We start from the raw sequence: 22,325 nt of genomic DNA, 5'->3' as shown, positions 1-22,325 counted from the left end.
GTTTAAGCTTGTTGGCCCATGATGTTTACTGTTAAAATATATTTATATTTCGTCCTTTTCTAGTAACTAAACACTTTTATTAAAATGAGTAATTTTAAAGAAGAAACGTTTTTGTATGGTCGATGGCTTTAACAGTTTTCTGCTAAATTCTGCAGCTGTATATTTTCTTAGGAGCATTATTTTTTTCATTAAAACGTGTGTCAAATTGTATTTTTACTGTTGTCTCAAATAGCTTTTATGTACACATTTTTTGACTTAACCAATTCATGCAGGTAGACTTAAAAACATACTCAAAAATGTTATGTTACAAATATTTTATGGAAAATGGCTCCACTAAATTGAAAGAAGTACTAAAAAATAATTAATAAAAATTTTTTTTCATGTTTATAGTTTTTATGTCATTAAAAACAAACTATGTTTTCACATCAATATATTTTATAGAATTAAAAAAAAAAAACCTTTTTCACCATTCTCCCTGATTTGTGTATGTTTAAGTCTTTCGTTAAAGATTTTTTTTTCATCTTCTCTACCATTATATCTTCTAGCGTTTATTTTATACTGAGTTGCTTGAAATTATGGTCTACTAGCTGTACCCTGCAGTTTCACCCACGATTTAACAGTTCATTTTAACAAAAACAAAAGTCAAGTATTTGCATTGCAGGACATTATTTTTTATAATTTTAAAATATTCTTACTGCCTATAATAATTAACACTTTGCAATCATACCTAGTATGATGATTAAAACATATGGAATGCGTGCGAAAAGTGGAAGACAAGATCGCCACGCGTGTCAGGTATCGAAGCGGCCTGGCGTTCCCGCATGGCCATTGTCGTCACGCATAACTTCGAGGATTAGAGATGCCGGCCTCGCGACACCCCCCCCCCACCCCCCGCGTTCTCCTTCCTCCGCGCGGTTATCTATCCCCGAGTGGCGGGTTTAGAGATGCCGCCGCGTGGAGTGGCGTGAATAAGCACTGATGTTCTGGAAGCTTCGAGCGTCGGGTTGGCCCGGGATGACACGACACGTCCCAACCACTCCAGTCAGTTCCAGAAAGATGGCCACCGGTATAAATGTGTTGACGTCGACCTCCGTGGCGGTTGAGTTCCAACAGGAGACTTGAGAAAATTGTGAGTTCAGCGAGTGGTGCGACGTGGAGCGACAGGACCGTGCGTGTGCGTTTGAGTGGCGCGAGACTGTGTGTGCGGACAGGTGTGAGGTAAGGTGTGAACCACTGTTGAGCCTGGAACCAGTGAGGAGTGCGAACTGTGAACTGGAACAGATACTTATTGAATTGTGAACATACATTAAGTATGGCGATTTAACTAGTAATGTAAATATTACTAGCAAATAAAACTGTATGAAATTAGTAAGGCTACCCTTGCGAACCCATTTTATCTACTCGTAACAATCTATATGACTTACTATGGTTTTTAACCATTTTTTTTTCACCACCAGCTCAAATCTCCACTATTCTGCATGAAGCGACGTTTCTTGCTGTCTGGCTCTCTTCATTCATAGCTCGAGATTTTTGTGAGCTCTGCGAAATATTCGACTTGAATTTGCAAATTTGGAATAAAATTAAATTCAGGTAATTTATAGAATTTATCTATAGCCTACAAAATCTCGATAAATAACCAAATCAGCTTCATCCAAATACACGCAAAGTCAATTGTTAGAGAAATATAACTGTTATCAGCGCTGTTAGTTTAGGCATGAGAATATTAATTCGTCTGGAAAAAAAGACAATATATTATATAAGAGATTTGTTTTCAACGTAACAGAACTAAAATAACCTAACTTTTACTTTGACAACAGCTTAGAAAAATGTTCACAATAATTATTGTAAAATTCAAGCGTCGAAAAGTCTCTATATTATAGGCTGTAAAATTGTTTCACTTAAAATAATAATTACAATGATTCATTTTTAAGGATGAAACTATACAATTCAGTACACAGTGAATGTCTATATTGTGTCCATCGCGGAGATGGAAATTCTGCAAAGAGTTTTACAATTGTCTTACACTCTGCTTTATTCGAAATTCCCCCCCCCCCCCCCTCACGTTTTCCTCCTTAACAACGTTTCAATCCCCCGCGCCATCGAGCAATTTCAGTTATTTCAACTTCCGCTATCCCCGTTTCTTCCGTTATCTACTAACACTCATTACCCCGTGATGAAGTGACCACATCTTATCCTACCGGCTGTGAAAATATTTTATTACGTGATAGCATTCAAACTAGTTACAGGCTTGAATATGTACGAATATTCATTCAAAAGTAGGTATATTACGGAACTAAAATGCACTTCAAGATTACTCCAGATATATATGAATCCAATCCTCCCAACAACAAATGAATATGTACGTAAAACTAATAACTATCTCACAAACGGGTCCTAACGTCCCTGCCATGCAAGCAGGTAGGTAAGCACATTACCTTAGTATAGAGGGAAAGTTACTGCTTGCTTGCGTTCTGCCCAGGACACTGTAAAGAGTATATATTAACGGTCGCCATTGTAATCATTAGGATATGTTTACGTTTTTGACCTAATTATCGTTTCAGCGCCATATATGTATTTTATCTGTAAATATGTTAATCTATATTTTTTTTTCGTGTGTTCAAGTATTGAGTTCGTGCATGTGGGACGACCTGAGGTTAATTCATAGCATTTCGTCTTTGCTTTATACCCTATCGAAGATTTGATATTCCGTTTCCTGCTATGTTTTGCACCAGTGCACATTATGACGCGGTCTTCCAGTATTTTATCCGCTCTCCAAGTGGGAAGCCGGGCTTCTTCCATCGTTCCTCCTAGCGTAGTTGCTCGTTGTCGGGAGGAAGCAAGGGAATAGTAGGAGGCGAGGAAGGAAGAGTTTGGGTTCTGCACGTTCGAGACGTCTCCAGAGTGAGGTTCGGTCCCGATGATACAGGGAACCCGCACTGGGGACACGCAGCTGCGTGGCGACCGAGAGTTCATGTATCTCAGTACAGCAGACTTTTCTCGTGGTCGTTACGTACGACTCGATTTAATGAACTCAAGGCAAAATTGTATTTAGTAATTTTTTGTGGTAGAAAACAGCGATTAAAATAACACATACTATATTTTTAAGGAAACATTTTATTTACTGAAGTGAAAATTGGGCCAGTTTTAAAAATAAAATGTTAATACTGTATCAGCCATAAAAGGTAAATGGATGTATAAATTTCAACAAAATAATATTATTTCTCCTTACAAGTATTTTATAGCGTCAGTAAATTATAGTGATAAAATTATGTCGTCAGTTAATTATAGGTTAATCAATGAATTTCAATTGAAATCCGTTATGAACTTTCTAAATAACAGCCACTAGGTCTGGTCTCACCCAATTGCTCGGTGTCGCTATAGAAGTGCCAGTTTAAAAAACATTGTGTCACATAGCATTGCAATTACGCCCGGTTAACATTTGCGGTGATGACGTAATGAGCTTCGAAGTGAATTCAGTGAGGGCTGTAACTCCGAAATTAATGTACCAATATGCGCGATTCTAAATTTGAATTGTTCGTCAGTGATCTCTGAGTGGTGCCAGTCGAATGGAATGGCTATAAGGTTACTAACTTTTGTTTTGAAGCCATTAATCGCAAAACGTCTAAGCGAAAACAGGTTATGTTTGGAGAAAAGAAAGAGAAACGAGCGAAATCGCCCGAACGTAAGCAATTTAAAATGCAGAGAAGTGTCGTAGGTATATAATGAGGACAAAAAGCAGCCGAGAGAAAAGAGCCGGTGGGGCAAAACGAGCCCCCGAACGAGCTGCGAAATTTGCGCTTGAGCGAGCCTCATCCTTGTGTGGTAATGGACGTGGATGAGTTCTCTGATGATCGTAATGTTGATGTGGAGTCAGTTGAGCCAGTGGTTGTGAACGATGGGCTGCATTTGTCGCGTCTTGGCGTCGCAACTTCTTTGGTGTCGCAATTTTTCTGGCGTGGCCGCCCGACCGTCAAGTAAGACGTTCATCGAATTCACGTAAATAAAAAAAAAGTTACAACAAATTTGATATTTTGTTTTATTTATTTCGTACACAAGATTCCCGTTCAGCGCGATGGAATTTCATGAAACAAACTACAACCTGAGCCCACCCAGAATTTTGGTTTCTGAGGCTTCCATGATTAATATGTTTTTGTAATTATTGGTTATTTCTGCAACAGCCACACACAGATAACGACCACTCCCCGCCTTTAATGGACCGACATAAATACTGTGCCAGAACATCATGTATTAAGCTGTTGATTGGCCTTGAAGAGGAGTGCAAACAAAATCAAGCTGAAACTTCGGGCTCACCATCATTTTTCACGCAAGTGGCCTCAATTCAGAAACAAAGAAAGAGTTGTGTTTTCGTGACAGTTCTTGAGAGCCACTTCCCATGGCTTGACCCGCGACTGGCCCATGGCGAGTTTCCTCGGTCGACATGTGCTGCCATGGCCGCGATGTAGTTTATATAAGACTCTATCGCGAAAACAAGTTCAAAGTTCACCTAATCTCGTTTCTCTTTGCTAGTGCTGGATAAACAATTCTCGGAAACCAAACGAAATAAACTTAGAGAGAGGCTACTTTTGGGTTATTTCGGTTAAGCATACTTATGATACAAATTTAAAAATAAAATTGTCATCGTTACATCTTCGTAGCATTAGTTTATTTTGTTGTATACTAAAGATCTTGAAATAGTGAAACGGTTTATATCTCCGTATGTACTTTTTGTTTGTTCACGTACCGCTTTAAGCCATACCACATTATATTTAAAACAAAATCTGATTTTTTGTCTAATTTTTCAGTATCTAGTTGTATCTAAGAGGGATGCCAAATGGCTAAAACTTCAGAGAAAGTATTTTAATTTTTCAATTGGGCAAAGGTTTAATTTATAAAGGCAAATATTTTGTAAAAAAAAAATAAACCAACATTTTTAAAATAATGAACTAAAAGTAAAATTGTATTTAGTAATGTTTGTGGTAGAGAGCAGCTATTAAAATAACACATATTATATTTTAAGGAAACATTTTATTTACTGAAGTGAAAATTTGGACAGTTAATAAAATAAAATGTTAATACTGTATCAGCCATAAAAAGTACTATATGTATATATAAATTTAAAAAAAATAGCATTATTTCTCCCTATAAGTATTTTATAGCGTCAGTAAATTATAGTGACAAAAAATATGTCGTCAGTAAATTATAGGGGTAAGAATCTCAGAAAAAAAAATCAATGAATTTCAATTGAAATCCGTTATGAACTTTCTAAATAACAGACACTAGGTCTGGTCTCACCCATTGCTCGGTGTCGCTATAGAAGTGCCTGTGTAAAAAACATCGTGTCACATAGCATTGCAATTACACCACTCTCTTCCAAGTGAAAACACCATCGTTGTTTTTAACAACGCCAGTAAGGTGTCATTTTTTTTAAATTTCAAATGTTATATTTTACTATCAATAGTTATGCCAACAATCATGTTATACGTTTTTACATAAAATTGAAACAATTTTTTCGTTGAAACGATTGTATAATTTTAAGTTTGTTTATGTATAACTTTATTTTTTAAAAAAGTTGATACAGTTATCCCTGCTGAGAGCGGAACGATGTGCCATCAATAATTTCTAGTAAATTATTAATAAAAAAAATTGTCTTTGGGTAAATTATTGCAATTATTCTATGATCAATTGACAAAGTTTTTAAATGTATTTGCTAACTGATTTTACCAATATCAAGGTAGAGACGAAAATACCTTATAAGTGCAATGGTGATTGGGGATCCGATCAAACAAATTTAATTTTTTAAGAGATTTCTTATGTTGTGATTAAAGGGGAAATGATTGTGGTGTGCTCTTACACGTTCGCCCTTTTTTAAATAATGGTACACAGCTTAGAATTTTGTTTGACCGATTTCAAGATGCCATTAATATTATTATTTTTCTTAAATAATGGATATAATTTTATAAAGCAAAAAAAATGTATAAAAATTAAATTTAAAATTAAAATAAAAACCTTTTTCGGGTTTATTCATTATAAAATATTTAAAACATTTATTTTTACAAACCAAAACTAAATAGGGCCTATATATATGTTAAAAGCAGGGGCGCAACAACAGGGGGGGGAAGGGTATTTTGCACCCCTTCTGAAACCTTGAAGTGGGGGAAAACGGGGCAAAGAAAGTGCTGTGCAATCAATTTTTAGATAATAAAACTGCTTAAATTGCACCATTTTCCACCTTGAAATATAAATTTTCCCGGGGGGAAGACCCCCGGACCACCGCTTCAATAGGGGGGGATCGATGATTCTTTATAAAAAGGTATATTGCCCCCTCCCCCCCCCTTTGGAAATTTAGTTATTGCGCCCCTGGTTAAAAGGTAAACTTAATGGTTGTATGGACCACGGTAGTACACAAGACTCGGCAAATTGTGCGAGTACCGTTGTTACGGTACGTCCGACAAACCCTGTCCGGAATGACGACGCGGGCCCAAAGGTCACCTTGGGCACGGGTCGGTGTGTGTTTATCGACGAGTCGGCAGGCCGCGTGTCTTCCAGCCGGCCGCCAGCAGTGCGCTCTGCGTCCTCCAGAGCGAACTACAGGCAGTGTCCTCGGCCGTCACCTGGGACACGCGAGACTCGCACGCGGTAGGTCATGGGTTCAACCCCCGCCGACCCGGGGCTGGTGTTTCCGATCGCATCCTCGTTCGCCAACCTGGAGCTGCACGCGTGTTTCACAAACCACAAACAAGTAATTTATTATTATTATTTGTAACATCTCAGCTCTCGGTATACTGCATCACTTAGGAATAATTTCGTAAAAGAAATGAAGTCGCATGGAACGGAAGTGTGTAACAACGTTGCTGCCATCTGTGGCGGTTGCCGCTAACCAGTGGCGGATCCAGGATTTTGGTTTGGGAGGGGCTTGACCCAGCTGAGGCTAGGCTTTATCAAGGCAAACACTAAAACAATAGTGGACCCAGATGCTTTTGGAGGGGGCTTGAGCCCGTTAGCCCCCCCCCCCCTTTCTGGATCCGCTACTGCCGCTAACCAATGTTCGTAAAGCCAAATGTAAACTTTATAGTATTAACTGTATAATTAATTTTATCAAAATTGGCAGTATTTTAATAATTGTTTGAAATTAGATCCAAAGCCGGTGTTTAGTATTTTTTCATGTCTTTTGTTTTTGTTTTATCGGAGCAGTTTCATTATATATTTCAAAATTCCGCTCTGGAAATTGAATGATTATACAGCGTCGTAGCTGCTCCGGCAGCGAATTCTAGCGGTGGGTGTGAAAACTATGTGTGACTCGCGTCCAGAAATATATTTCAAAACTCAAATTGCGTGCATTTATCACGCTAGGCATAATTTTATTCGGCTATTGTGGCGAGGGTGGGAAATGACTTGTCCAGGCAATGAACTAAAGCTGGTCTGGTAAGCATGAAACCACGATATAGTCTGCAACTACATTCGTTGTTTTCGTCTCTTGTTACCCTGCTGCTGCATTCAGCATTGGCATTCTGTTTGGACGAAGCCCAAGTTGCTCAAATTAAACTGAATGTTTAAAGCCCCGTTATGATTTTTTTTTTAATTATTCAAAAATATTACGTTAGTTTATCTGGTGTTTCCTTTTGGTCAATGAGTCAAGCAGGAATAATATGGTTGTCTGTTTAATTAGTAATTATTATTTTATTTATCAGCAAGCTGCTTGCTGTGAGTGAAGTGCCTTCTAGGCTGCTGTCATGAGCGAATCCTTAACGAGCGAGCAAGCCTCGCGCGGTGATTGGTGTAAAATATTGGGCGTAACGTCGACGTATTCCGTCCGGATTCCTAGGTTTATTGAACATACCCTTCCGGTTCTTTGAATTATTTTTGTAGTGGGGAAGTTTTAATTTAAAACGTTACGTTGGACATTGCGAGTTTCGCACAGAGAAACGGGCAGTCAGATGAATACACAAACACACAGAGAACCAAACCAAAATCAGCCTCTGTCAAATATTGAATGCGTAGTCAGTACAGAGAATTCCGTGGAAGAAATCAAGAGCAATATCACACTACAGACGAACCCTGTGGTCTGATATTGACGGGACAGTAGTGACAATAACAGTCTGAGTTGTACGTATTTACTTTTCTTGTTACAACTGTCTCAACTGTGTCAGTCCTCTGTTATATATTTTTCGGCTTATTTATTCCACGTAATTCTTGGTGCTGCCAATGCGTTTACTTTTGACATCGGATGCTTTTGGCTTTCTTTTTCTTCTGTATGATAGTGTATCCATTTCATTGTCCGTTCTTCAGGTTTTCCTTACGGCGCACAGTGTAAACTAGCAATGTCGCATGTCCAACATAGAGTTTTAAATACCCTCCGGGCCATTAATAAAGTCATGTTTGCTCCGAGAGAGTTCGCTAGCTACTCGGCGAGAAAGGTCGTGCTATTGTAAGCGTGTAGGTAGTCAGCTAGCTCAACGGACGTGAATCCAATTTGATATCTCTGATTCTGTGAGGGGGCTGGTTTGGAGTGTACTGAAATCTTGGAGTTCCCGTCGTCTTCAAGCCTCTAAGAATACTTGTGTGATGCAACTTCCTGTAAATAATAACTAGCTCAGTAGGTTCGATTACACACTTATGTCTAGATTTTTACAAGATTTTTCAAGTTTTACTTCGATTTAAATAAAACACCATAATGATTTTGTTTTTTAATAATTTTGGTTTTCAGCTGATGTTTCTTGAGACCAACCAACAATGTAAACGTAAAGATAGCAAGCGAGATGCAAGGAAGTTAGACCTATCTTCAACTTCACTTGCTAGAGCAAAGCTTCTTTTCTTTTGAAGTGACAACGTGTAATAAATCGATGAACGCCGGCTGCACGCACGAAAAAGTATCCCGTTACGCACATTGTCCCGTTTCACTGTGTACCGTTACGCTCATTGTACGCTTGCGCCGCATCTATCTCTCTTCCACTCGATTGGAACAACCATCGATTTGACTTTATCGAGGCACATTAAACTTGAAACACTCCCATTCGTTTCCTACTTTTCCTATCATCGTCCACTCGATTGGAACAACCATCGATTTGACTTTATCGAGGCACATTAAACTTGAAACACTCCCATTCGTTTCCTACTTTTCCTATCATCGTCCTATCCTTAACAGAATAACACACATTGGAAGAAGTTAAATAGCAAACATGTTTAAAAGTTATAGTTAAAATAATCTGTTCGTTAAAGTAATAAACATATTTGAATTAATGAGAGCAAATAAAAGTAAATTTATAAATTAAATTGTAGATTTCATTTCACTCCTTCTTTGTATCCATACAAAATAGTGATAATTCAATAAAAATGATTAATTTTTTTCATAAAACTATGCAATCATTTCATCAATGTTTGGTTATGACGCTGTCACGTTAAACTATCGTCCGTAAACCGACTTTACAGACAACCATTTTTTTTTTTTTTTAAGTTTTCAATTTATCAAAGGAGACTGTAGACCGTAATTTACTTTTGTTTACTTCACTTTTGAAAATAATTTTAACTTTCAACTTTGACTAGCATTGTTCAAAGAGGGTTCTTCAGTTCGGGAAGTGCACTGGATCTGGTGGTTGATCGTGCCGAGGCAGACCGCAGGAGGCGCGTTCCGACGATGAGGCTCCTGCTGGCGCTCCTGGTGGCGACGGTGCTGCTGCAGCAGGCCGCGGTGGTCGTCGCCGACATCTACACGCAGTACTGCCACGGCCACCGGCGGTGCAGCCTGTACTACGAGTGCAACGGCTTCGTGTGCGTGCGCAAGTTCCCCTGGAGGCTGCGACGCTGAGAGCGAAAGGTTTGTCCTACCTTTGAATATATATATATAGTGTATTGAAGTCGCCAGCCCAGGTTAAAATTTCTAATACGGTTTTGAGGTAGTTGGTTAAATTCACCGCCGCAATCGCCACCATCTCTAGGACATCGACTTGTGGTGGTCCCTAGCGGACAAGTGTCGAACTCTTCAAACACCCCTTCCGCACCCTCCCTCAAACATGCGTTGTCCTCCACCCACCCTCTACCCCACCTCTCATCCCTACGCACAAACTCCCGTTGAACGACCTTGAGCTGTAGTGAATGTTTTTGTGTTTATGGTGGGGGGGGGGGGGGGAATGACAGCGGGCGAAAGTGCTGCGCTCTAACTTGTAAATAACAACCCAAGACGATACAGAGCGTTACACATCAGCGCACTGCAGCGGTGAAGTTCCCAAGCTGCTCATCATACGCTTCTGAAAAACGTAGAGTAAATCCTATCCACTCGCGACTTCTATACAGTATATATATTGAAAGGTCCTACACAACGAAAATTGTGAGCGGGCGGGTCTTACAGTACTCGCCAGTGAGATGTGTAACATCCAACCTCGGTGACGAGCCAATTACGGTGTTCTCATTTTACAAATACACTCGTAATGCGAAACTCGAACACGAAATTTAACGTATAATTCTTGAAAGTAATGCCGAGTGTGATAAATATAAGCAAATTGTGTTTTCAACTACTGATCTGGACGCGAATCACAACGTAGTTTCCACACTCAAAGCTAGAATTCGCTTCTGAAGCAACTACGTCGACTATCGAATCATTCATTTGCAGACCGTATTTTCAAACATTATAATGAAACGGCTCCGATGAAAGCGAAAAAGACTGGAAAAACTACTAAACCTGGATTTTTTTACCTGATTTTCGATAAAAGAATTTTAATTTTTAAAATTCGTTAAAAATTTAGTATTATAAATGTTTCCTTTGGCTTTGTGAGCTTTAGTTTGCGCCATGCGCCACAGATAGCAGCACCGTGGTTTCGCATTTCCGTTCCATGCGACTTCCGTTCCCATTCACGAAATTATTACCAAATGCCGCATATCGATGACTAAGATGTTAGGCCTACACATCAATAAATATACACAGAGTTCCGAGCGTGTATTGTGTGGTGATTTGTACTTGGCTATTTGCGTTCTATCACTCTCTAACGTACGTACTACGAATTTTTAAGCATAATACATACAAAGTGCCCAATAACTCAACATCAAGCCAATAATAGTATAGACCCATTAATTACGGTCTAAAATACACTATAAGTAAAAAACATTTTCCTGGGTTTTGAGTTGTAGGCAATTTAGTTTTCAAAATTTTTGTAACCCCCACGCTGCACCAAATTATTAGATATTGTAACTACATATTTTGAATAAATATTTTGAAATTATAGCACATTAAATAAAATAATGGGCGAATTTAACATACACAGAATAATACTGAAAGTTACCCAATTAATAATTTTTATTTCATAAGTCTTGCAAAAAAAATTATCTTAAAGTATAGGTTTGTTTTCTTTATTTAGGATTGTTATCAATATTATTGTTATTCAGGATTGCTTTACTTGGTTCTGGAATTTTCTGTGTATATGTTTTTTTCCGGCGAATGACGGAACATGTTGGCTCTAAGTGTGTATAGCGTAGAGTGAGTGTAATGGTAGAGCGTTAATTGGCCCAGGCACGCGCTAAAATTGAAATAGATGAAATCTTGGTAGTTGGTACCATCTGTGTAGTGTTGGGGGGGGGGGAACCTTTGGAATTAAAATGCCCCTAACTGTGGAGGCAAACGTTACTGTGAAAATTGAATGATAAACGCAATAATAACTCCAAAGCTACGTTTGAAATAAATAACTTTTTGACGTGACAACGTCTAATAAATCGATGAACACCGGCTCCACGAACGAAAAGGTGTCCCGTTACGCACATTGTCCCGTTTCACTGTGTCCCGTTACGCTCATTGTACGTTTGCGCCGCATTTATCTCTCTTCCACTCGATTGGAACAACTATCGATTTGACTTTTTCGAGGTACATTAAACTTGAAACACTCCCATTCGTTTCCTACTTTTCCTATCATCGTCCTATCCTTAACATAATAACATAAATTGGAAGAAGTTAAATAGCAAACATGTATAAAAGTTATAGTTAAAACAATCTCTTCGTTAAAGTAATAAACGTATTTGAATTAATGAGTGCTAATAAAAGTAAATTTATTAATTAAATTGTAGATTTCATTTCACTCCAGTTAATATTCACTAAAAGTGATTCAATTTTATTCATAAAAGTATGCAATCATTTCATCATTGTTTTGTTATAACGTTGTCACGTTAAACTATCGTCCGTAAACCGACTTTACAGACAACCATTTTTTTTTTTTTTTTTTTTTTTCAATATTATAAAGCTGTACGCGTTTTGAATGTAAATAGGCTTGCGGGCTCATAGCGAACACTCTTGGAGACTTGCGGTACTCTCTACGCTGTCCCTAAACATGTGCCGCATGCCATGAATACGAGCCAACATGTGGCATGTGTTTCGTTATGACCTGCGCCACTCGTGAGCCACGGTATAAATCAGTGACGTCAAAGGGCCAGCAACCACCGAATAATTAACGTGTGCGTTAAACAAACAATTGTGTCAGTGAAGTATGAAAAATGTACTTCACTGATAAATTAAGTATACTTTATTTTATTTTTATTTTATTTCGTGCATTTAAACCATCGCATCGGTGATTTGTTTGATCCTTTTTTTAAATTTAAAATTGATTAAATTAAATTTGTGTCTTCAATGTTGCAATACCTATGTATTGCCATAGCAAACATAAAACCATATAATTTATAAAAAAAAAAACTACCGTAACTCTTACGGTAACCTAACCTCAAATAAAAAGAAAATAGTGCCACCAAAATTTAACATTATTTAATACTTAATACAGTCAAATTACATCGCTAACCTCTTCACTCGTTTCACACCACCAACCGATACACACGTGGCATATAACAAAGCACCGGTGCGATAAATAGCTTCCAAAATGTGTGTTCACACTCAAAGATTAAGGTACGTACCATCAGAACGTCATCAATGGTCGGAGTTTAACGAAGATTGTTGTGTTCGTAATCACGCAACCTTTTTCCTGCGGGGAATCTCTTCGACCGTCGATGTTTACTGGATGTTGTATGGCAAAATTTGTATTCACAATCATACCACTGGACCTCCTAGTGACGGTTACACCCACGCACATAGCCCTTGTGCCGCAGATTACTCCCCCCCCCCCCCCCCCCCCGGTTATCCTACAGATTTGTTTGAACCCTTGAGTTGAAATTGTTCCAAGACTTGGGGAATCTGACTACAATGTGTTTAAAAAAAAGTACCCCATTTGAATCAGTTGAATCCAATAGCTAATAATCTGTGACTAAAAATCACTGATTCATCAGTGGCTTTCACTCTTTTGCCACCTGTTCACAGTGTAATCCACTGATTCAGCAGTCAGCATACAACTCGGTAGCATAATATTCACTTCGTAAAATTTCACTAATACTAATCACTGATTCAGACTGTATTGTGCAGTAAAAATAAATTGTGAGAAAACAATATCGTACGTAAAAACACGTAAAACAGCAAGCTTGGTCAATAAGCATCAAAGAACGAAATACCAAAAAAAAGAAAAACCTATTTGAAACAAGCTTTTTTTCATGCGTACATTACTTTAAGGTCACAACTCAATATCTGCAATGAAACCACTTGTATTAACGTTATGAACAACTATTAAGAAATATATTTGAGGGGCCCGCCTAGTCAGGGGTATATTTGTGTTAATGAGGTGGGATGATAAATTTGACGCACGCTGGTGCTTCTATTGCGTTATCGCCCTTTTAAGCGCAAGAGTCTGAACTCGCGCGCAATATGAGGTTTGAGTGGTAACCATAACATTATATGGCGTAGAAACTAAGATAAAGGTGTAATTCAAGTCACTTTAGTGCTTTTAAGAATCACTGCCGGGAGTTTCATGCCTAAAGGTTATTCTGCAAGAACACGTTACAGTCATTTTTACTCTTCTTAAAATACAGTTTAAAAAACGAAATGAGAAAACAGAACTTCTATATCGTATTCGTCAATGTTTTTTTTTTTTTTTTTTGTAAACACACACCACACGGATATCTGGAGCAAATTTTAAATCGCGTGGGTTTTTTTTCCTGAAGATCTGCAGATTCTGTGTGTGCCCCGGTACACAGTAAAAAATATTCACCCACAATTTACGAAGAACGTTGGTTACAAATTTTCCCGGGATCTGCGTAAATGTACTTTTTTTTTTTTGTAAATTTACGGACAACTATGTTCACTTACTTTTGATATGAATTCAAATTAATATTCTTGGTTTATTAACAAAACATTTTAAAAACTGGTCAAGTCTACGGTAAGAACACACTTGTTTTGTCAATTATTGGGTTTACCTTTATTTAGAAAGAAACATACAAATCGGAAGTTGAAATACACAGATTCAGTTATTTCAAATCATGAAGAACTGTATGTTTATTTGAATTAAATTCTCATTTGAAAAGTCCTTAAATTTACTTTAATTTATAAAAGTGTAGGCAAATAATAAAGACTTGTGTCAAATTCTGAGAAATAATTTAAATTTTCGTACGCACATCGACTTGGGAGATCACCATCGCCTGTCATCATCCCTGCTGGCTGTAGCCAAAATACAGCATTTTTTTCCACTTGTGAACTATTTCTCAACTGATTTCAGGACTCGATGTTTACTTTTCCCTTTGAAAACCAATGACCGATCACGTCTCATCTGCCCCATGCTGGAATCACAATACCATGATGGCGCAACGCGTAGAACGAAAATATTTTCCTAACCAATCACGTTCGACACATCCGCGACGTCAGCGTGACATAAATGAAGAACGCGACGGACTTACCCTTTAGAAACATTCTTCTATTTACATTGTGTCGCAGGCGCGGCGTTACTAAAATTAACGTCAGATATATATATATATATATATATATATATATATATATATATATATATATAGTTGCGATCGGGTTCGTAAAGGATGTCCCTTTTAAAGATTTTATCGCCTATATTTACATCACAAACAAATAATCTTCTAAAGTGCCTAATAATTAATTACACTTAAAAATGTTGCTTCCCCAGTCACTCGGTTCTTACACACTGCACACCTCGCTGGGCCGCACCTCTGGTGCAACTCTCGCAGCAGCACCCCTCGTGGACCTCCGTCGCGGTACTCCGACGCCGCACTCCGCCGCCGCCGTCGCACTACACTTCGCCGAGGATCCACAAGACGCTTCGCTCGGAACTTCGCTCGGAACTCCGCATTGCGCGTGACACTATCGCCCGGAACTGAACTCTCTGCCCTGGAACCTTCGTATAGGGACTTCGCCGCTCTATCGCCCGGAAACTCCGCCGTGGGAAAACTCCCGACTCCACTGAACTCACTCCCCGTTCTGGAACCTTCATCCAAGAACTTCACCGCACTGCCGCACCCGCAGCACTATCGCCCCGGAAACTCCTCCGCGGGAAAACTCCCAGCTCCCAGCTGAACTGAACTCGGAGGTCGGCGTCTTGGGCTTATATATAGGCCCAGACGCCCTTCTAGAATTCACGAGTGTGGCTGGGACCAGTCGCGTCATTCCACGCCGACCCGACGCGATAAATCTCTAGACACGCGTAGGCAGCTGCCAGGTGGCGCGCGGAACTCCCCCACCTGTCAGGTGTCAGGTGTCTAGCTATCAGTGCCGCGCGGGGAGCGGTTGGAAGGAGGGGGGAAAGCGACGATCCTTGTAATCTTCCAGGCGCGTGCGGCATGTCTCATGTTGTGGCGGCCACATGACGTCAGTGGCCGTGCGTGGCCGCCAGCCAGCTCTGCACCTGCTCGTGTCGCGGCCTTGCTCACGTTCGTAACAATATTTTTATGTAATGGTTTTACTAGTACGTTTGGCACTAGTACAATTATTATGCACGTATTTTTTAAATTCTGTGTTTACTAAATTTATGTGTGAAAGAGCTTAGTGTTCACCTACCATGATTTTGCCAACTTAATGTTACATTTTAAAACATGTCTATTAAGAATGTATGTTCCGTTCCAGGTCATTATTTTATTTTATGTTTCACACGGTTAAACTTGTACACTTTTTGAGTGGCCGAACTTCAACAAAATGAAAAAAATATATATTATTTTTTGAATAATTATCTGGCAAACTTGATTTTTTAACGTTTTTGTGCGGAATGGACGAAAAGAACCAAATATAATAAATAACTGAAAATGTTTGGGTTTAAACGCAGTGCTGATGGCTACTGCGTGATATGTTTTAAAATTCTGCCAGAATAATTGATTTAGTTTATTCACTTAAACTGATATAAATTCTAATGATTTTAAAATGTCAGGTAAAATTAAATTTTTTAATGGAAGAAATTAAACAATAACACATATCAAAAGTAAAATTGACTTTAATTCTGAGTTCAGTTTGTTATTCCATTTCATTATTTTTATCCACACGTACTGCACAAAAACTTTTAAAATGCAACTTTGTTCGCTAATTATGCAACAAGTATGTGATATATATTAATTTTGTGAAAGTTCAGCCACTCAAACAGTCGGCCCGTTTAACAGTTTGGAATGTAAATATATAGCTACTAATTCCCTGAAAGTGTTCATGACAGTCGTATGTTTGTTGCGTGTGTAATGGCAATGTTATACTCGTATTGAATTAGCTATTTTTTCTCTCGTCGCGCAGAGTTGAGAACCGCATGTTCACAATGCGATATTCTGCTGTCGCATCGCGTCCTACGCGTCGCGCCGTCGCGTCATTGTGGTTCCCAGCATTAGTCACGCGTCCAAATGGATGCCTGAGGAACCAAAACCGGTCTCTCTGATCTTACGACTCGATCATCGCATTGACTCTAATTGTGTTGTTGTTGCGGCTACCCCGCCTTGTGGCTGGACGTTTTCATGGCGTGTCTCTAACCACGCACCTTTGGGCCAGCCTGTAGCTTTCAAACGGTTCAAATAAACACGTAATTCAAATGAAAATTCTGTGGTTGCTGCAACTAGATATTTTGTTGGCCTAACCAAATTTAAAATGTTAAGTGTGTGCAACGAACTCGATTTTGTATACCAAGTTATTTGAATAGATGGCTCATTTTGTTAGCATAATATCTTCTTTACATTATAAATGGTCAAAGTTACCCGAATTTAAAGATTTTTATTCTCCCAAAAGTATAAAGTACATTTTGGTTTTTATTTAGAATCGTTATGAACAGCAAGGTTTTACATGATTGCTTGACAAACATTATTAGTGACAGTAGGCCTACCTAATAATTAGATGTTGAGTGAAGATTTTGGGGAAAAATTGCCTGTAGCTCAAAAACAGTTTTTTTTTAAATTTTATGATATGATTTAATGTGAAAATAAAGCAAAAATAACTCGCGTTGAGGGAATTCTTTTGCCTTAACATGAAGCTGGTAAGAGAGAGAGAGAGAGAGTTTGTAAGAAGTAAATTCGAACACTTCTGGGCGTATTTCAAAAATTGTTTCATTGTTATAAAGCTACATTATGCCAGGTGGGCATAGGTTGTGTTTAATTTTATATATTTTAAGAAAACATATTATATCATTTAAATATCACTAATAAATCAAAGAAATTTGCTTACTGAAATGAACAATAACAATCTACTTAAGCTGTATCGCATTAATATTGTTGGAGGAACCATCACTATTGTTACATGGTCATTTAAAGGGTATTTAATGTTTAATTTTTTATATAGTGATACTTTAGACTTTGTATAACCCGATTTAACTTGTAACATTGCCTTCAAAAATTTGTGGATTTTTTTGCCTATATCTATATCTTACTTTCGAAAAAATGTTGATTATGCTGTATTGTCTCACTAAACATTTACAGATGTTGACACATGTTTTTTTTCTACAGGACTTCAAGAAAATGCTGCAAAATGGAGGATCCATTACTATCTGTAAGGAGAAAAAAACAAACTATTGTTTCCCGATAAAGTTTAAAGAAATAGCTTTGTTTTTATTTTTTCCCTTATACTTAGAACAACTTTCCAACCGATACAATCGAAAAAAAGAAGGCAATAATGTAGCGTCTAGACTAATGGTAAAATTATATCTATGGCATCTTTTGAGTTCCGAATTTTAAATAACTATCATTACGGCAGAATAAAATCAAAGTCTTAGAGGGTAGTTATTTGCTGTGCTTCCCGTTTATAAAGTTAAACTTATTTGCTAAGAGGGTAACAATTTTCGACCGTTGCAAAAATTTCGATCGCATGAGGGTAAATAGCTAGTTATGTGGTGGGGGAGCTGGGGGAGGAGGGGAATAGTTCAGTACGTGGTTGGGAGAACTGATAAAGGAGGCGGTAGGGAAATGTAGAAATGACACAGCATACTTGCGCACTTGCACTCATGCTCTCTTGCACTCTTACTCTCTAGCACTCTTGCTCTCTTGCTCACTTTCATTTGCGCGGTTGTTTATTGGGGATGGACGTCACGCTATCCCCACTCCGGGGCCGTTGGCGCGGGCGGTGATCGCTGGAGCAGCCTTGAGCGGGCTCCACGTGGCGGCGTGCGGCTCAGGGTGGACCCCGCCATGCTGCAGAGACAGGCGGGTCACGGCGGTAGGGACCCACCTGTTCCTGACGCCATCCCAACTTTAGGGAGTATTTGGGCAGAGGGCAACACAACGGGGTTTGAGCTTGTTGTTGTGCACTCTGCCACTGGCCATCTTTGCAAGAAAATATTGTTCTTTCATGTATGTATTATTAATTTAAATACTTGCGTAAATCCGTATTGTTTAACAGTATTATGTGAGTATTTTTTTAGCTGTGTAACTAAAGATTGTTGCTGGTATAATGCTTTTTACGCTTTAGTTTGACATGGGTAATTATTTGTCACGAATTATTATTTAACTAAATCACACACTGTATTATAGTTACAAGCCCACGAGCGTGTACATATGTTAAGGTTCACCTAAGAGGCGAGAATATTTCTCGATCGGATTGTAGCTGTGGGTGACTGTGGCTCAACAAAGTAGCATTGAGATAGGTCCTATTCGTATGCCATGTTTTCACTTTCACATGCCAGACACCTACCTCAGACTACACACGTCCATTTGGCAAAATTAGTTAAGTTGAATGAACTACCTAACTATCGGAAAGCTTCATGAATAATTATTTAACATCAAAGTTTGTTTTAAATGTACGAGGGAAAAAAATTAGTACATTTTTTTATTTAAAGAATCTAGAATATATTTTGAAGTGACAACGTCTAATAAATCGATGAACGCCTGACTGCACGCACGAAAGAGTGTCCCGTTACGCACATTGTCCCGTTACGCTGTGTCTCTTTACGCTCATTGTACGTTTGCGCCGCATCTATCTATTTGACTTTTTCGAGGTACATGAAACTTGAAACATTCCCATTCGTTTCCTACTTTTCCTATCATCGAACTATCCTTAACAGAATAACACAGATTGGAAGAAGTTAAATATCAAACATGTATTAAAGTTATAGTTAAAATAATCTCTTCGTTAAAGTAAAAAACATATTTGAATTAATGAGTGCAAATAAAAGTAAATTTACCTATCAAATAAATTGTAGATTTCATTTCACTCCTTCTTTGTATCCATACAAAATAGTGATAATTCAATAAAAATGATTCAATTTTATTCATAAAAGTATGAAATCATTTCATCAATGTTTTGTTATGACGTTGTCACGTTAAACTATCGTTCGTAAACCGACTTTACAGACAATATATATTTCTTCTTTGGAAATGAGATATTTTTTTCATTTATGATTATACCCGCGGCTTAACTATTCGCAATCATTATATCGTGTTCTATTAAGAAATATTAGTAATTTATTTATATCTATTAAAGTTTAAGAAGTTTTACTTCTGTTGTGCGTGGACTCCATGCACAATTATTTTTTTTAATAATGTTTATTATGAGAGTAAGTGATTTAAATAATAACATAAGTACGAACGCGCAGGCTAAGAAAGCTATAATTTAATACTTACTTAACAACTGACACTTTTCATTAATAAGTTTAAATAAATATCTTAAGGATTATAACATGATAATTGATTTAAAAACGACGTATACAATGAAAACAGAGGCTTCATTGAAGAACAGGAACTTAACAGCGAGTTATCTCATCGAGGGTCTTCTTTCGTTCGCTATCATGTATCATGGACACACAGAAACTAATTTTTGGTTCTCTTACAAAAAATTCCTTCGAAACCCTACACTAATAAATAGTTTGTAATACTACAAGAAATATATTGTAACTTTGTACAACACATGGCTATGACAATTTTTGCATAGGTTGAAGGTGGGGCAGACAGTAACCCTAAGGACATACTGTCAAATATCTTGCACTTGGTTTACTGAAACTTGAGTTTAAAATGCACACTCTGCTTTAAAAATATATTGATTGGTATACTTGCCTGCAAAGAAATGTTTGTCATTGAATACTATGACACTTAAAAAATAAACAATCATCATCTTTGCATTAGTGACCATATGTCCTAACCATCGGGGCAAAAGGACAGCTAGTGTGGCGCATATGGACACACTATGCTTATTTTATGAAGTTAGTCCGACAAACACTCTTGGCATTCAAACTTTGGGTCATTTCCATTTCCAACCCACTTAAAATGAAACCAGAACATACACTGCAGGCACTGCATCCAATCTTCATCCCTTTGATAATTTTTTTTTGCCTGATTGACATTCATCTTTTTTTGTTATGTTTTCTGTAGTCTGTAGGTCTACTTGACGTCTTCTTGCTCTCCATTCTCTTGGGTCTTTTAGCGTCTTTACGTCTTTTGTCTCCTTGAGCTTCTGGATAAAGTCTGTATCTGTAAGTACTTGGGATTCACCTGTTTTTTTTTAATTTTTTTTTTAGTCTGCATTGAGGATGTAACCCACACAGGAATTGGGCTCAACTTCTCAAAACTGCTTCTTCGGTTGATTTTCGATGATTTGGCCGTGGAAGTTGATGGCACTGGTGAAACAGATGCTGATTTCTGGTTTGGTAACACAATCTCTTCCTCGACATGTGCTTCCTTTAGAACTTCATTGGTTCGTGGAAGCTGTGTGTTTTCGATGTCAGGTATATGGAGCAAATACATGTTCAGGCAGGCAGTTTGGATTAAATGGGGAAATACCACAGACCTTGAACCCATTCACAGCATTGCCAACAGTTGCAGCTTTATTCCATGCTTCTGCCAATATGCCACCAAACACAGCTTTGCTCAAGCCTTTACCTGGGGTTCTTCTTATGTGAATTCTGCAAGCTTCATTGTAGTAAGTTTTTAAGGGGCCTAAATATGCTACATCAAGTGGTTGAAGCTGGTGGATAGTGTTTGGTGGTAAACACAACAATGGGATATAGTATTTTACTTCCGCTTTTTCTAACGTTGAAGGATCCGAGCAGTGGGAGCCGTGTCCATCAAGAATTAATATTACGGACCCTACTGGTTTAGCCGCAATGAAATAGTCCAGGAATTGAGAGAACTGCTCCTATTTCATGTGACATCCACTCTATGGCAGTACAATCTTCGTTCCTGGTGGCATAACCGTTTTATAGTTTTCATTGTAACATTGTATTTTCATAACAACAAAAGGGGGCACATAATAACCAGTAGCAGATACACATGCCGTTATACCAATGGTTTCACCTTTTTCACAATTTGTTTGACTAAAAAACGTCCCTTTTTCCACTCTGTGAAATAACTTTTTGTTTTGTTGTGAATAAGCTGAAGGCCACTCTCGTCACAGTTGAAAAAATGAGTTGGCTTTTCCCACAAACCGAGGTTTTTCAATATTTGACAAATTGGCATAAAATTTAGCTATCTTCTATTTTGACAGGCCTCTAGCTAAAGTAAATGACAATTCTTCGGCTACACGAACACTGATAATTTTCTTACGACTTAGGACGCCCCGAACCCTTTCTTTTCCTGCCATCTGTGATTCATTGTTGAAATGATGCTTCAAACGATTTGTAAAAGCAAATCGATACACTAGATTTCTCAGTTCTTTGAATGTCAGTCCATAACCTAAACTGTCAAGTTTAGTAAGTGAGCTACTAGTTTTTCTCCACTGTTTTGCTAAACGTTGTGTGCTGTCAAAATTTAGTCATCGGCAAAGTTGACAATACACGTCGTCGTAATGTACTTCTTGGCATATTAAAAGTTTTTGCAGGTGTAGAGAAGGCAACTTATCATCATTGAACGCCTTCACAGCAGTCTCCATATTTTCTTCTGGCCAACCACTCCGATCTATTGTTCGCTGTCGGTTGCGTACCATGATAATAGGCTTTATCCACATAAAAAGTTTGTAGTTACTACATGCACATACATGGGAGCATTAAAATAAAATTTAGGATAACGCTTGGTGTGAGCTATTTAAGAAGTAAAAAAAAAAAATATTTTTTTTTTACTTAAGGTGTGTTCCAACA

General features: G+C 38.1%; 1 protein-coding gene across 3 annotated transcripts in view; it reads left to right on the top strand.

The window, feature by feature from the left end:
- LOC134531816 (uncharacterized) overlaps positions 1 to 22,325 on the top strand; it is a 62,126-nt gene that overhangs the window by 28,626 nt on the left and 11,175 nt on the right. For 2 of the 3 annotated variants that reach the window (XM_063367768.1, XM_063367770.1), the window contains 3 exons: positions 6,547 to 6,636; positions 9,609 to 9,811; positions 17,773 to 17,815. In XM_063367768.1, the coding sequence (XP_063223838.1) occupies positions 6,547 to 6,636; positions 9,609 to 9,802 (284 nt within the window). In that variant the 3' untranslated portion in view covers positions 9,803 to 9,811; positions 17,773 to 17,815. Of the gene's footprint in view, positions 1 to 6,546; positions 6,637 to 9,608; positions 9,812 to 17,772; positions 18,479 to 22,325 lie in introns of all 3 variants that reach the window. The other variant, XM_063367769.1, reaches the window with a different exon arrangement.

The sequence above is a fragment of the Bacillus rossius genome, chromosome 5, assembly GCF_032445375.1.
Source record: "Bacillus rossius redtenbacheri isolate Brsri chromosome 5, Brsri_v3, whole genome shotgun sequence".
In the NCBI taxonomy this organism is placed as follows: domain Eukaryota; kingdom Metazoa; phylum Arthropoda; class Insecta; order Phasmatodea; family Bacillidae; genus Bacillus; species Bacillus rossius.
This window is presented reverse-complemented; position numbering and strand designations above follow the sequence as displayed.